This window comes from Schistocerca piceifrons, chromosome 5, assembly GCF_021461385.2.
Source record: "Schistocerca piceifrons isolate TAMUIC-IGC-003096 chromosome 5, iqSchPice1.1, whole genome shotgun sequence".
Taxonomy (NCBI): Eukaryota; Metazoa; Arthropoda; class Insecta; order Orthoptera; family Acrididae; genus Schistocerca; species Schistocerca piceifrons.
In genome coordinates, this window is record NC_060142.1 from 153246690 (window position 1) to 153262366 (window position 15677).

The following is a 15677-nucleotide window of genomic DNA, read 5'->3' on the forward strand; positions in this document are numbered from 1 at the left end:
ACACTCTTGACTCGAGTAGTCACAGACATTCTGCCTTGTGTGCTTTTGGCCCCTTTACACTTTCCATAAAATGCTTCACTAATCTGCCCTTCCCCTTTCTATTCAGGTGCAGACCATAATTTGTATATCCCCATCCCCCAACTGTAGCAACATGTACAACACAGATATATGACTTGGTTCAAAGCAATCCATTCAGCTACCTAAGTAGCCAGATAGACTGTTTCCCACTCCTCCCACTATAAGTACCTGAGTTTTGTCATCCAAATCTCTGCACAAAACCCCTGTGTTCTGTGTCACCTGGCTAAGGTTAGCACCAGGTTTCACAATGTTTGTGACCTCATATTATACACTTATCTTTTCACATAGCATCTGGCCTACATCTTCCCTTGACTGCCAACTCACAATATGACTTTTTCCTTTCTACTTGGCTTTTCTATGGACCTATTTTGCTCAAAAACTGGTTGAGGCTCTTCTCTATTTCAAGTAACAGGTCAAACTGATAACAGGAATATGAAATATGATAGCCAATGTTTACTCCTTCTGCATATTACTTGTTACCTTTTCCCAGGGCCCACTGTCGCTTTTCCCGAGAATGCAAACACCCCAAAATATTCACTGAATGTAAGTTTTAGATCTCAGAATACACGAAACAAATGAAACTTTAAAAAAGCATGGTTTTTTAACTACAATATTAAAAGACATTATTTGAAAATTATGAAAAGCACTGTAAAATCAAACAATGGAAATGCCAGGTAGGAATATCAACACTGTAGAAAAGGCAGATAGCTACTTACCATAAGGAGCACACATTAATTTGCAGCCAGGCACAGTTAAAAGCTTTCAGCCGAGATGCTTGAGTTGGCGATTGTAGGTGCATGAGGTGTGCTTGCTAGTTTGTATGAATGGTGTGTGTGTTTCTCATTTGTTGATGAATGCTGCGGCCAAAAGCTTTATGTAAGTGTCTTTTAATTGTGCCTGTCAACTTAATGTGTGCTCCTTATGGTAAGTAGCAATCTGTCTTTTCCTACTTTGTTGAAAAGCATTGTAAGGTATCCAAAACATAGCATTCCACACTGTTGGTGGTGTCAGAGTGCTTAGAGAATGCAAACCAACAACCACAACTGACTACTGCCAAGGTGTGAGGAGTCCAACCCTACGATTTTAGACGTATTTTTTATATGCATACGTAATGATTGTATTTGTAGCATAATACATGAACATTATACGGTATTATTTTTCACCTTCTAAATAAGTTGCAGACGAAAATGGATTGGAGTGGTATCACATTCCTTAGGTATACTTCAAATAAGTTAGCTGGCAGTTGCTAAGGGTATTTATAAGCAATGAAAAAAAAGCCAGATAGGGTAATTGTACACAAGCAACATAACTTACACAGTATTTTTGTGTTTTTTACATGGTTATAGATCCCAGAGGATATCCTCATACGGGATTTGCAGAAAATGGGTTACTTGTCTATATTAGCACGAATTTCATGTCTTAGACAGATCCCATAAACAATAAACAAAATGTTGAGAATAATGGCTGTTAATTTTATTAAAGCCTCAGACTCCTAGAAATAAAGACATATTATGTTATTAGTACATGTTAAAACGTTCACCGAAAAAGCATGTACCAGTAACACTTGTGAGCTAAAGGTCTTTGTTAAACAATTTCAATCTTATGAGTAGTTATCAAATGGTCTCTCGTAAATACAAAGAAAATTTAAATAGCCTCACCAATATGTGTGGATAAATACTAAATAATCGACGCCTATTTTCTTTTCTAGCCAATGATATGGATACATCAGTTTCACGAGAATATTTAATCAGTTGAGGGTTCATACTCTGCTCCAGCCCTTTTAGTGTACCATACATTTGAACTGGTTGTGGAGAAGGAGGCTGAGCATTATTTGCTGCAACAAAATAAACATTTACTGATTTAAGTTTCTTTCTACAATAACAGTACAATTTTTCCTGTAAAGCTGTAACACATGATAAGGCTTCTTAAATATGACAAACCACAGTATATGGCACACATCTACAGGTAAGAAACATACTTCATGTCAAAGAACTTTACTAGGAAATGGTGCAACAATGTGTAAAACTAGCCACTTCATGAAAGACTGTAAACAATATTTGATGGACCATATGCACATGATTGAGTACTGGGTGACAAAAAGAGGATGTAAGTGGTATGCATGAAAACATATTATGTCATGTAGTGTTTTATTAGTTCACAGACTCACTTGCTGGCTTCCATAAAAACACTATTTATGTTGGATAAAATAAAGTTAAAAATTTTCCCCAGTACCTTAAGATATAACTCAAGACAGAAAAACACCACAATCATGAACACAAGGATGAATATATCCATCGCGTTATAGATGAGAGAGAATTTCAAAGTCTGGGCATAAATGATAATTAACTGACATAAACAAATAAATTAAATATGGAAGACAGCAGGCAAATAAAAGACTACAAGATATAAGGGAAGATGGAACTAAAGAAAGTAAGATATGTGGCAAAGGCGCACCCATGCAAGAGCCAAATCATTGAGAACATTTTCTAAATAATTTGAAAAAATATGAACACAGATGGAAGCTAACTAACATTGGTAAGTACCTTCCACAATCCTAAATGGGCTCAGTCACATAATAAAAATAAAACAGAACAAACATATAGTATAAGAATTTACTTCATTTTACAAGTCTTAATAATGGGTGAGGAAAGAGGCAGGCACTAGCCATGGTCTATTAGTGGGAACCAGCTCAGATTCTTCTGAAATAATTTGGGAAAACCACTGAAGCAAAAATCAGGGTAGCTGGATCAGGTGAACAAGCCAGAAGCCCCCTACAGTTAATCCAAAAAATTACCAATTTACTATTTCAGAGGCTTGTACTTTTTATATCAAGTGTCACGATGCATTTCAATGGTCATGCCATCTTCATCAAGTGGATTATGATGTTTTGAAATTGAAAAAAACTACTTGTGGCATACACATATTCCATTTACGTGGCAAACAGTATTATGGAAGGAAGGTTAGGTTTCATATTGCACTGGTGAAGTGATAATCTGCATAATTGAAAAGGGCTGTAGACATTTCTATCTGTATGTAGAAGCTGTATTTACTGTGTGTATGGAATAATACTTCTTGCTGTATACATATATAGTGCACCACACTCTAATTTTTGCAAGTGTTACACTGAAAAATAAAAACTATCACAAAGGCTCTAAGCATTGGCGAGAGATACATCAAAGACAGTGAGACATATTACTATTTGGGAATTCTTAGTTCTAAGTAACAATACAGTAGCATGGAATTAATGATTTAATTATTTCTGTTTTAAAACAAAAATGAAACTGTGATTAAAATCAGTGACATGGATTTTCAGATTTTGACAGGTTTATATTACTGCATCATTTACCTCAAAATAATTAAAAGCGTTATTCCTTTGCAAATTACAAGTAGAAGTGTACAACATAAACACTGTTTACAGTTCGTAGATATATTTGAGAAAACTATTAACAGGTTGGTTGAGATGGATTGAATTTTTCCCTTTAGCCATTTTGGTCCAATCTTCTTGCTGTGTACAAATATATCAAGCTCTTCAAACAGGCTCATCATATGGTTGTATTTAATTTATGCAGTATTTGCAAGTTAATGTTTATGTTTTCATATTTGTGTCCTGTGTATTTGATGTGTCGTTTAAACTGGACATTAAAGTTTTGTCCAGTTGTCCTTTATATGGAACAAGACATTTAATATGAACACCAATATTGGGTTCGAGCAGATCTCAGCATTGCTCTTAATACTGTGGGGTAAGCTGTGGCATAACTTATTGTTAGTGGAAAAGCTGTTACAATACTGTAATATTTAAAGGTGTAGGCAATTTCTCAAAAAATGTTTCATAAATACAGGATACCTACAGTGGGCATTTTATTTGGTTTATTATTATTTTTCTATTTTCTTCACCTTTCTTTCGCACTTCATCGGATAAATTGTCTATAAGTGAAGGGAGTTATCCATCATCTGCAGCTATTTGTGCAATGGTTCCCATTTCTCTGTGTTGTTTTTCCATCACTTAGTGGAGTTTTTGTTTCCTTTGTGTATCACTGATCTGTATGCTGCTACCATATGAGAACTGGGCTGGTATGAAGAGTGATGTGTACTATGAAAACGTACAGCAAGTGTGTCTTCCAGTTAAATGTCCTCCAGTTATGAAGTAAATATGGCTTTTACATACAGTCAGAAATGTTTGTAAAACCTTCCAATTCTGCAAACTGGCATTACTGTTTCTTCACAACTGCAAGACAATATGTAACCATCTTTCCAAATCGCTGTCTGCCAAATAGATAAGACACATGCATGTCACAAATAAATTCCATTATCTGTATTAATTAATTCCATGTAGCTCAATGGCCTGGTGCAAGTATTTCTATTGGATGCCACTACGGCTACTTGAGTGTCCCTAACCCACACCAGTTACCCAACCGGAGAAAGCAGTCATCCAGTTTAACATGGAATATGAACCAGATGTTGTTTCTGCTGTAAAAAGTCTTAATCCATATGAAGATAATGGTATGACTATTGAAAAGTGCAGTGGTGTCTAAAATTGAACTAAAATCAAAGTGGCTGAAGGAGTACACTTATAATTTTTTTGTGCAAGCCAGAATCCTCTTTACATAAACGGCTTCTGTGTGTTCCAATACATTACAACTGTAACACAAACAAATAAGCCTAAAGTAACAACAACAATTTAGCCTAATGTACTCATATGTGAACACTACTGCTTTGCTACATTAATTTCAATAAAATTCATTCCCATAAGAGAATTAAACCAATCGTAAGTACTCTTGCAGGGGACAGAAGGTGTCTGCCACAAAAACTTGTGGTTTGTCACAAACAAGCTCTGGGCAGCAGTTAAGGGTGTGCTCACAATGTGAAGATCAAGGCTGTCTTGTTTCCATTGACTGGATGCTGCTCTTCATTAAACTTGTGTTCACAGCAAAAAACTTCATAAGCAAATACTTTACGAATCCTTGGCTTCCTAATAAAGGCCTGCACGAGCTTTGTGAATTAACACCGAGTATGGCCAAAATGGCTAGTCTTAGGCTAAAAATATTCTTTCTGTCTGGACTGAGTTGCTCCAGCCCGTGTCATGTCAAGGGATGAAATTGTGTGAAACAGAAAAGTTCCTATGTATCACTGGTACTGATGATGGACAACATTCTAACTGTTAAGGCAGGTGTGTGTGTTCCCCTTCCACAGGACATCCTGAATAAGTGCCTTCCCCGAAGGCTTGCTATCCACCAACAGTCCCAAAAATGGTAAAAAAGATAAATTTTAGTGTGAATACAGAACTGTGCTTAAGAAATGGAATACATTCTGTTTTGGCACAGTTAATAATCAATCTACTAGTTGTGAAGCAAGAGTTTCTTTCCAGCATATAATTTGCTATATTATTCAGCCAGTGAACTGAAAAAAGAGCTATACACCTGTCTACTAGGACTGAAGGCAAATCATTAAGTATATCACAAAAGCAGCAGCTCTGGTATGGAACACTGCTGAACATCCCATGTTATAATATCACAGTCAGATAGTCAGATGTTCCTGACAGCCATGAACTAATTTGCTCAGTTTCACAAAATCCTGTAAAAAAAACACATACCTCAGTCTTCTTGCTACATCAAGTTAGACCAAAATCTCACATTTTCAGTGATTGCCTTCACCGCTCTCATCAGGAATAACTGACTGACATTATTGCTGCTAAATGTAAATCCTTTAGGAGTAAAGGAGACCACTCACTAAAAGCAGAAGGGTTATCAACCAGCACAAAAAAGACTGAAAACTTGCTAGCTTTAGAGAGCACACACACACACACACACACACACACACACACACACCTACATTGTATCTACTGGATGCACAATTCCAGGAGTGCAGTGTGGTATGAGCTAGAGCGTGGGTGGAGGTTGTGTCAGGTAATATGGTAAAGGGAGAAAGAGGTGGGAAGCAAGAAGACAGTTTGTGGGTGAGTAGCAGGTGGCTTGAGGGGAGGCAGCTGGTTTGCTAGCTAGAATTGTGGGAAGGAGGGACAGCAGATGCACAGGCCAGGCATGTGATGCACAGGTGTTGGAGCTGATGAGGAATAGTGCACAATGAATGTAATGGGGAGTGATGAGTTGGGAGGTGATTATATAGTGGAAGGGGAAACTGTTGGATACAAGGCATAAAACAGTGGAAGGGGAAACTGTTGGGTGCAAGGCTTGGCGACAGTCGGTTAAAAGAGAATGAGGCTACGATGGTTCCAGGAGCAAAGGATGTGTTGCAAGGATAGCTCCCATCTGCATAGTTCAGAAAAGCAGGTAGCTGAGGGATTGATCCAGATGACTTATGGTTGTGGAGCAGCCACTGAAATTGAGCATGTTATGTTCAGCTGTATGACGTTCCACCAGGTGGTCTATTTTGTTCTTGGACACATTTTGGCAATTGCTGTTCATTTTGGCAGCCAACTGGCCGATTATCATACTAACATAAAAAGCTGTGCTGTGACAGCTGAGTTGGTATATGACATGGCTGGTTTCACTAATAGCCTGGCCTCTTATGGATTAGAATAATCCTGTGACAGGGATACAATCTCTGTGGCAAGGGGTGAGTAGGGTGAGGTGCATAGCGATCCACTGGGATGTTGTGCAAGTTGGGTGGGAGACAGAGCACTAATTCAGGAGAGGTGAGAAGGATCTTTAGTACGATGTCCCTCATTTCAGGACACAATTATAGATAATCAAAGCCCTGATGAAGGATATGGTTCAGATGTTCCAGTACAGAGCGATACTCAGTGACGAAGGGGCACTCTTTTGCAGATGATTCTTGGCATGTGTGTGTGTGTGTGTGTGTGTGTGTGTGTGTGTGTGTGTGTGTGTGTGAGAGAGAGAGAGAGAGAGAGAGAGAGAGAGAGAGAGAGGATATGGCACAGGAAATCTGTCTGCACACTAGGTTTGGCAGGTAATGCCTGTCTGTGAAAGCCCTCGTGAGATCTTCAGCATATTGGGCAAGGGAATTCTTGTCATTACAGATACATTGTCCACAGCTGCCCAAACAGTATGTGATTGATTTTTTGGTGTGGAGGGGACGGCAGCTGTCAAAATGAGTGGACACATCACAGGTGGAGGTCAATGTCCAATGCTGGGACAAGCAAGACCATGTGAAGCAGGTGGGCGAGAAAGTGCTGAGGTTGTGAAGGAATGAGGATAGGGTGTATTGCTTTTGAGTCCAGATTATGAAGATATCACAATGAATCTCAACCAGACACAGTATTTGGGAGTTTGGGAGGCTAGGAAGGCTCCCTCTATATGGCCCATGAAAATGTTGGTTAGGAGAGTGCCCATGGTTGTGCCACACATTTGTTTATATATCTTCTACTCAAAACAAGAAGTAGTTGTGCATCATGATACAGTTGGCAAGGTGTATGAGGAAAGTGGTAGTGGGTTTGTAATCTAAACATTGGGAAAGGTAGTATTCGACAGCGGAAAGGCCATGGGCATGAGGGATGTTGGTGTATGGGAAGGTGACATTAACAGTGATGAGTAGGGACCTAGGAGGTAAAGGGGTGGGAATGGTAGAGAGTCGGTGAAGGCAGTGGTCAGTATCTTTGATGTGAGAGGCTAGGTTTTGCCAACTGGTTGGATATGTTGCTAAGAAAAGCAGAAATTCAGTATGAGCACAATAATAGCTACAATGGAGCATCCAGGATTGCTGGGTTTACATACTTTTGGGGAGCATGTAGACGGTGCATATGTGGGGTGTCAGAGTGAAGAGGAGGATGGACTTGGAGGGAGAGATTATGGGATAGGCAAATGGATTTGTGTAGAGACTGAATGTTATGTTGGACTTCTGAGATGGGAGCATTATGGCAGAGCTTTTATGCAGAGGAGTCAGCTGGCAGAAGCCACCCCTCCCTCTCACATTCCTAGCCAGCAAACACTCACTGCCCCCTCCAAGCAGATAGTTATCTACCTTAAAGCTCTCTTTCTGTCTCCCACCTTTTTCTTCCACTACCCAACCCATCTGACACAACCCCAACCTCTCCCTAGTCCACCTGCCGAACTGCACTCCTGGGATTGTGCATTCAGTCATAACTATGTAGGAGCACAAGTGTGTGTATCCGCGCGCGTGGTTTCAGTTCTCTAAGACTGCAGACGTGTGTGCAAGTTGTGCTTGTGTAAGTGTGTGTGTGCGCATGTGTGTGTATGTGTGTCTACTGCTGACAAAGGCCTCCATGGCCAAAAGCTATAACTGTGTGAATCTTTTTCTTGTGCCTATCGTGACTCAGCATCTCCGCTATATGGTGAGTGGCAACTTTCCTTCTCTGGTATTGTTACATTCCATCCTGGATTTTCCATTGTTTGAGTTATATTTATTTGTGAGACTACACTCAGTAACAACTGATTTTTCTAAATTACAATTTTTAATGGACCACGGTGTGTTCCACACAACATTAAGGAATTGTATGGATTGACCAGTCAATATGTCATTGAACTGGCAGCATCTCATTTTCAGTAAGAAAACAGGTATTATGCCTTTTCTGCCAAGTACCCTACCTATTTTGATACGTGTAACCTCAAAAAAAGGGAAGGGGCTACACTCACTGAGTTGCTTGTAACCCAGTGGGAAGCAGTTACATCAGTCAGCTGTTTCTGGTGAAGCTGATGGAGATTACTACTGAAAGCTTAAGTTTTTACTGTAAGTGGCAAGGAGACCAAGAAAATTTTATAAAAGCCTGTTGCCATGAGATACTTCATTCTCACTTTGTGATAGGTGAATGGCAAGCCTGGGTCCAAGGCCATTTAAACAGCTTCTGTGACATGTGAGGCAGAAAAGAAATGCATGTCATGTTCAGGAATAATATTGCAACATGCGAAACCCAAACTCCAATAAAACACACACACACACACACACACAAAAAAAAAAAACTGCTGCCCAAAAGCTTTATTTGTGAGAGTCTTTTAGTTGTGCCTATCTGCAACTCAGCATCTTCACTACAAGGTGAGTAGCAACTTTCCTTCTAATAACACAGATTCAAATAATTTACACTGATTCCTAGCTTCCAAGATTCCTCAGTTGTAAACAATTGTTTAAGAGCACCCTTTTCCCGTTGAAAAATTAAGGGGGCATAAGTTCTGTTGAAGATCAAGGAAAGGGGCTAGTACGAGTTTTTCACTCTGGTGAAACCCCTACTTTACGTTTTTGTGGAGTCCAGACTTCAAAACTGCAAAATTTAGGAAAATGCAAAATTGTGGAAAACATTAAACTCCCCAAAATATTAGCAAAAATGTATGTAATTGGCATACACGATTACAAATCATAATCTTCAGCAATAAATTGTATAAAATCTGTATAAGTGAAGGAAATTAAATGCAAAATACGAAGTATATACAATAGTTTGTGGTAATGAATTTTGTCAGCTCTTAAAAAATCATGGATGTGCAACAGCAAGTAAAAACTCATCAAAAAATTGAAACTGGTCCTTGGTACAAGGTAATCAAGTTATTTGCCGACATGCTATGACCACAAATTATAAGTCAAAGCATGTATTTTTGAGACATCCTTATTTTGTGTTCAACCAGAAGAAGCAAAAATTGATGGAAATTACGAATTAAACCAAAAACTGAAGTGCAGTGTAAGGCACCAGAATCTATCATGTAGTGGTGCGTTTTTCTTCTGTAGCCAATGGCAGTCTTATTGGATCAAGTATACTTCAAGCCAAATACACACTTAACTTGAAACAAGTTTGCGACTACTTAATGTGGACACCATTTGGAAACATCTTTCGAAACACAGAAACATCTGCCCACAGAAGTGTCCTTACAGATCAAAAGAATCAGTGTTTCAGGCCAGCTACCACATGTCACTGCTTTATGATGCAAGTGTATGTTTATGTGTCACATATTGTGTCATTTGTTGTACACAGTTGTTAGATACTCTAGGAGGGGGGGGGGGGGGGGGGGGGGGGGGGGGGAAGTGCAGTGGATGAGGCAGAAGACTGTGAAATTATTATCGTCGTACCACGATGACGACTGCTTGTGGAACATAAGAATCAAGCAGTACAAGAACAGTAAAACAAGATGCACTGCAGAAAACTGCTGCTAGAGCTGCTGGTAGAATACCAAGAAAGATTGCGTCGGAAAGAAAATAAATTCATCTGTAGCAGCATGGTTCGAAATGAGAAATTAATACTTAAGGCTTGCGTAGGAAAGAAAATAAATTCATCTGTGGCAGCTTGGTTTGAAATGAGAAATTAATACTTAAGGCTTTGGAATGAATCTTCTGTTGACAAAAAACTAAGACTAACAGCATGTTTAGTTGTAATTGCTTTCCTGAAATTTCTATCTTTTTTTTAAGAAATGGTGATACCATATTAACCAGAAATTCAAAACTGTTAGATGATACCCAAGTGAAATTACAGAAACTATAGCTGTCTTCCATATTCAGTACCTATACGTAGGAAGTTTATCCCACAAGTTGTTCTACAGTATGTTTTTGCTCACCAAAGACTACTGTATGCCAGTCTACAAATTGATTTCATATAACTAATCCAGTTTTATCAACCATCATCAACTACTATAAAAACACTTCATGAAAATAATACTGTACTTTTTTACACCAATTACGAAATTCTTTGATAAACACAACCTTATTCTGTAAAACTACTAAACACTGAGAGATGCTTATAGCCTTCAGGTACAAATTACAGTTTCCTCATCTCTAAACATAACATGGCACATAATATGAAAACAATACAACAAATAGTGTTGCAAACAATGTGAATACACTGAGATATGTTTGCTGTCAGTGTGGACAGAAACAGAGGCAAGAAACAAAGCCGTAAACAGATCGAAACAATGTAGGGAATAATGTTTCCAACAGAAATATGTTTTCAGTGGCAGTGTTGACGTGGCTTCACAGTACTTTTTACAGTGGTGATGTCACTAGCGGGCTTTCGACTACAGACTTTGGACAGTGCATGTAAACAATCCCTGTGTGAATTTCGATTATTCATTTCCTTTGTAGCGTGTGACATATGTGTGTGCAGTATGCCATTTCAAAGCAATAGTGCATTCAAAGTAGCATATCACAAATATGTCACATTATCATTAAGTGTCGTTGATAAAGCATCTACTATGTAAGGCGACAAAGAGATTTTATGATCACTAATGCACAACTAAAGATTCAGAGGAGTAAGCTGTAGCATAATGGCTAATGTCGTGGTTAGCTGAGCTTGAGTTTATAGGTTCGCAACTCGCTAGATGCCAATATTTTTTCAACTTATCATTGTTACCACATTCATTATGATAATAATACAAGATGTTCTGCAATATTCGATGCTGTATACATTTCTGTCTGGTTAGAGAATGAAGGATGAAATAGATATTTGTCTGTTTATTTCCAAATGTGTGGTGATTTCCGAGTGTGCAGACATGCAAAAAATCTAAGAGGAATAATTACATTCATGCAAGAGAAATAACCAGCAATTAAATTCTTATTGTTCCTTGTCACAAATACTTCATTGTTTATTTCTTAATATGCGCTGATTCCTGAGTGTGATATTAGACAGGAACATAAGAGGAGAGCTTAAATTGCAGCAAGTGAAACGATGAGTAATAAAATTCATATTCTTTCTTGTCACAAATATTTCTCATGTTGTACACTCACAAACACATTTCCCTAAAGAGTTCTTGCTACAACTGAGATTCTCTTGTCACTAACACATCCATAATCAACATCAGCTTGACCTATAGCAACTAACAAATCGATAGCCTCGTTCCTGGTTGCTTTCACAGTGCCACCATGTCACGATTATGTGAGTTCCTGCAAAAAGTAGTGTGAAACATACTGAACCCATCATTATTAAATGGCAAAGCTAAACGTTACAAGTGCCATCATTATTAAATGGCAAAGCTAAACGTTACAAGTGATGTTGGCAATGCCACTCATGGATTATATCAGTATTCCTCTCTCATGTCTCCCTTATATGCCAGAAATATTCCCGTAACTCCACCGTCACCCACGGTGTGGACCTTCTGTCTTTTATACCACTTATAACTCATTCAGTCACTGCAAATGCCAATAGCAAGAAAACTGGGTGAAGTCGAGCAAGAATGTAAAATTGTGTAAAGTTTACTATGTAAAAACAGGGAATTTTTTTAGCACTGATATGGGCCTTTCAGAGGGACTATGAATTTATACTGTAGAATCAGGAAAAACATAAAATCAGATAACATAAAACCAAAGTTCCACTGTAGTGGCATTACAGTACTGAAGAATGAAATTTTCACTCTGCAGTGGAGTGTGTGCTGATATGAAACTTCCTGGCAGATTAAAACTGTGTGACCAAGACTTGAACTCGGGACGTATACATTTGCCTGCGAAAGGCAAAGGTCCCGAGTTCGAGTCTCAGTCCGGCACACAGTTTTAATCTGCCAGGAAGTTTCATATCAGCAACACTCCACTGCAGAGTGAAAATTTCATTCTGGAAACATTCCCCAGTCTGTGGCTAAGCCATGTCTCCGCAATATCCTTTCTTCCAGGAGTGCTAGTTCTGCAAGGTTCGCAGGAGAGCTTCTGCAAAGTTTGGAAGGCAGGAGACGAGATACTGGCGGAATTAAAGCAGTGAGGATGGGGCAGGAGTTCTGCTTGGGTAGCTCAGTTGGTAGAGCACATGCCCGCGAAAGGCAAAGGTCCGGAGTTCAAGTCTCGGTCCGGCACACAGTTTTAATCTGCCATGCAGTTTCATTACAGTATTGGTTCACCACTTGGCAAAAATTTATAAATATACATTATGACTACATGGAACTTCCAGTATTTTATGGTTCAATATCTTTTCATACTACATTCATCTTTATAATATTTTCCAGTTACCACTCATGCTGTTATACCATGCTGTTCAGAAACCTGCCAAAGAAATTAAAACAGTTTAATGACATATTCCACTGAATAAGATAATAAAAATACCTCTCTCCAATGAGGCCGCTCGTTTTTCTTCCTGTATTTTTATCTGCTGAATGACAGCACTCAGCTTATTAATCCAGTCTTGCATTTCAGCCTCAGATTCTGCAGCAAGGGTAAATGATTTGTGACCAGCAGTCATGCGCAATTCAAAGGAAAACCGGCCTCGTTTAGTGTTCTGAAACATAATGTTTAATTTTTAAAAGAATTAATCATACTATTCATCTAAACAAATGCACACAAAAGAGATTTTTCATATGTCAGAAGAAGGCTTGGCAAATCACATTGATTCAATATAACCTCTCACATAGCTTGTAAAGCAACACGTATAGAAAAAGTAATGCAATGAGATTTTAAAGCTAAAATATTTACTTTGTGTTGTGTACGACTAAAGCAGAAATAAAGAAAGAAGTTGCCCATCTTCTACGTAGCATAGCTTCACTCTTGCTAAATTTTATGTATCACATCGTTTATTTCACCATTTTCTTTTCCTTTAATTCTGACTGCAAAATTATCTACTTTAATTTAATTTTATCTGTACAATAGCTATTTTCCGCTTCTCTATGATGTCTAAAGTAAAAACAAATGTTATTAGTGGAATTGCCAAAAAAAGATGAAACAATAAATTATCTCATCATAAATCACTGTAGGGAAGAAAAACTAAGCATAATACTCAATCAGAGATAGCAACAGGTGAAAAACATCACTGCATTCATATTAGAGACATAGCTAAGAATGGTCTTTCACAATTAAACATGTTAGAGTAGGGTTAGCACTTTTAATTCAGTGAAGTAATATTGTTTTTGGTAACTGGTTCCAATCTAGCATAGAAATTACCCTCAGATCTAGTACTTAAATAAACATTTTGTTCAGTTGTATACATTTAATGTTAAGCTGACTAAAAAACATAGCTGATAACAAGCGATCAACTATCACAGATTGTAACAGTTAAATGGACCACACTGCAGCAAGCCATGTACTTAATGTATGTGAACATGAAGATGTGCATGGTGCATAGTTACATATTTACAGACATGAAGTCAGTTTCCAAACAGACTGGAGTTAGTGTAAGAGACACAGCAGCATGTCTATGGTTCAGTAGTCACCTGTGTGTGTCCTAAGTGTATGCAGTGATGAAGAGCAAAATTATGTTTCATGTTATAATTTATCTGCCACCAACTATGTATAAATCAAAGAACATTGCACAATAGGGACCAAGCAATGCAGTTGTTACGACAGTGACCTTATATTTAGGAGGATAGAGTTTGCTCTGTCATGCCATCCTGCTGTAGGTTTCCCAGGGGTTTCCTAAATCATTTTAGACATATGCTCTACCTTTCATCTATTTCTACTACAGTCTCTTCATTACTCAACTTTCTGCTTAGTGTTACTTGGTATTTTTTTACTTCATCGGGGATTTTCAGTTTGTCAGTATTACAGTTTACCTTCTTTCATAGCCTGTTGCCATTTTTTAATGGCAGTTTCTTTCCCAAGACTGAGTTCATCACAAAAGTGGTCCAAGTCACAGTTTGGTCCTCTACAGTTCCATAAATCTATAATTAATGTGGAGTGGTGTGCAATCACTAAAATATGGTCAATATGATTGACTACTCCATTGACTGCACACTTCCAAGTACCCAAACAGATCCTTTCGTGCGAGACACAGATACTTATTAATAGTCGTATTATTCCTTGCTGTGAATTGGCATAATAAGTCTCCAGTCTCACTGATTTCTGCATGCAGTGAATATTTTCCAGAAACTGCATACTGATGTTCATTCCTCTCTATTTTTGCCTTAAAATCTATTACTACCATCAAGTCAAATTTAGGTACAGCACAGCATACTTATTCCAAGTCTTCAGAGAGCTGTTCTTTTATTATATTCCTTTTTTGCTTCATTGGCACATGTCCATTTACTATTGATATGTTCCTAAATTTCCCCCTTAGTTTGAGTCTGCACATCCTTCCACTTTACGAGTTCAATTTCTAATATGCTTTTCCTACTTCCCAAGTTGTTATAAATCCTGTTCCGAATTGGCCTCTTTTTTTTCTTCTCATCTACTATGTGCCAATGAGTACTCAAGTTTATCTCTCTGCCCATTTCCTTGCTGTCTTATTTCCTGTACCCCTATAACATCATACATAATTTTAAAATATCATTGGCTATTTCTTTCATTTTTCCAGGTCGAAGCATTGTCCTCACATTCCATAATGCTACTGTCAGATCCTTAATCTGTTTACTTTGCCGGGGTCATGATACATGTTTTCCATCCAGTTTCCAAGGTTTCTGTTGAATTTCCACAATATTCTTTTTTATGTTATGCGGTTATTAGCCCCATGACCAACCCCCAACCTGGAGGACCAGAATTCGTATTAGGTTTACTCCTCTATGGCTTCACTACACCTCCAGAGCCCTCCCTGCCCTATAATGTGGGATGCACTTCGTCTGTCTCTTCAGTCAAGACCAAACAGCCTTGAGTGACCCTGCCGGTAGCTATGCTACCACTGGCACAGCTCTTAACTTTAACGAAGCATGCAAACCTCTTGCCCAGCAGTGAAGGTGCCTATTGTAAGATGGGGCTGAAAAAGGCATTAAAGAATCTGTAGAAGAAACAATAGGCATAAGAAGAAACAGAAAAACCCAGGAATGATTTGACAAAGACTGCCGGTC

General features: G+C 38.4%; 1 protein-coding gene across 1 annotated transcript in view; it reads right to left on the reverse strand.

The window, feature by feature from the left end:
• The window catches only part of LOC124798092 (dedicator of cytokinesis protein 9), a 340161-nt gene that overhangs the window by 262443 nt on the left and 62041 nt on the right, over positions 1–15677 (reverse strand). The window contains exons 7-8 of the mRNA XM_047261335.1: positions 13012–13183; positions 1737–1912 (exon numbers count right to left, since the gene is read on the reverse strand). Of these exons, the coding sequence (XP_047117291.1) occupies positions 1737–1912; positions 13012–13183 (348 nt within the window). The remainder of the gene's footprint in view (positions 1–1736; positions 1913–13011; positions 13184–15677) is intronic.